This window comes from Etheostoma spectabile, chromosome 6 (assembly GCF_008692095.1).
Source record: "Etheostoma spectabile isolate EspeVRDwgs_2016 chromosome 6, UIUC_Espe_1.0, whole genome shotgun sequence".
NCBI classification, from domain to species: Eukaryota; Metazoa; Chordata; class Actinopteri; order Perciformes; family Percidae; genus Etheostoma; species Etheostoma spectabile.
The window spans coordinates 16,775,551-16,777,166 of record NC_045738.1 but is presented as its reverse complement, the minus strand read 5'-3'; the positions used below and the strand labels follow the sequence as shown (position 1 = coordinate 16,777,166).

Genomic DNA, 1,616 nt, shown 5'->3' with positions numbered 1-1,616 from the left:
ACTAACTGAGTGAGCTATAGGCCGCCTGGGAGATTAGTTTTTTAGTTTTTAAATTGTGACCAATATAATCTCTAGGAAGAAGACAATGTAAAGTTAATAATTACTTTATGTTGAACCTCCAAAGTCAATTACTTAAAGCCAAGGGAATAACCTCTTTCTTCTAATTTTATTTTATGAACTTGGAGGTATTGGTAGCAAGGATGCATGCAATTTACGTACAGTTGAAGAAGTGTTATAGTGCTTAACAGATTCTAATATCATATTGTTGTTGTTTTATGTATTTTGCCCTCTGGATGTCAAAGAGATCCTTTCTGGGTTTTGGTCTGTTGATGGGTGGTGTTGGGGTCACCACAGGGTAATTATTATTTTTGTATCTTTTTGTTTCTGTATGTATGTATGGGTCCTTTTTTCTATCAGTGATAGATTATAGAGATTTGGATGCACCGATCCCACTTTTTCAGTTCCAATATCTACATCTGGGCTTTGGGTATCGGTCAATACAGAGTACCAATCCAATACCAGTGTAAGCTGTATAACTCACTTTGTGGAAGTGATTGGCATGTGTAAGGCAACATCAGGCTTAATTTAAACAATGCTTACCTACCTTTGTAAAACAAGATGTAACAAATACATAGATAATATTGTTATTATTATAATAAATCATACACCAGCAACTTTAAAATATAAACAGGAATTAAAATTCCAGTACATAATGTATATGGAATATGCAGTAAACACTTGAAAAGATCGGCCCTATTGTCACCAATACCCAATCCATCTATTTGAGTCAGAATTGGCCCGATATCGGATCGTTGCATCGCTGATAATGAATAAAAATAGTTTATTATTGCCCTCTGTCTGTGTCCACAGGTTCCTAGAGCTGCAGTTCCCACAGAGAAGTAAAGTTCTAAGGACAGGAGCGTTTGTCCTTCCTTTTATATTTGACACTGTTCCTCTGTTTTACAGGGTGAGTGTCAGTATTGTCTTCAGATATGCTTTTATCCACACATATTTAATATACTGTATGCACACTTGCATTATTCTCTGAATGAATTTAAAGCTTTAATTTACACTATGAATCTCTGTATTTGTGTGTTTGTGTCATTGTGTAAGCATTCAGAGCTGATTAGTGCAGGGCTTTAATACTTTTGAGAAAGACTTTGGCTCACTAACTCAGAAACTGATTTTCTTTCTCAGTCTAATACAAATGTATCGCTGCCATCAATAATCCCCATAATCACTGTAATGACTGTGATTATTATGCAATATGCAAGTCATTTGAGTTCTTTTTTATCCCTTACTAAATCAGACATTGTTGCAACTATCAGTGTTGATAACAGTAATGTTGATGTGAATGAAGAAATACACACATTATTTACAGATATCTTAAAGGTCCCATGACATGGTGCTCTTTGGATGCTTTTATATAGGCCTTATTGGTTCCCTAATACCAAAGCTTAAGTCTCTTTCCCAAAATTCAACCTTGGTGCAGAGTTACAGCCACGGTCCCACAATGAGCTTCCCTTAGTATCTGCCATTTATGAGTCTGTAGCTTTTGAGGAGGAGAGGGGGCAAGGTGGAGGCTGGGTGTGTGGCCTTGACCAACTGCCACTTTT

General features: G+C 36.4%; 1 protein-coding gene across 2 annotated transcripts in view; it reads left to right on the top strand.

Annotated features, from left to right (window-relative positions):
• The window catches only part of paqr6 (progestin and adipoQ receptor family member VI), a 22,682-nt gene that overhangs the window by 16,713 nt on the left and 4,353 nt on the right, over window positions 1–1,616 (top strand). For both annotated transcript variants that reach the window (XM_032518512.1, XM_032518513.1), the window contains exon 6: window positions 871–967. In XM_032518512.1, the coding sequence (XP_032374403.1) occupies window positions 871–967 (97 nt within the window). The remainder of the gene's footprint in view (window positions 1–870; window positions 968–1,616) is intronic.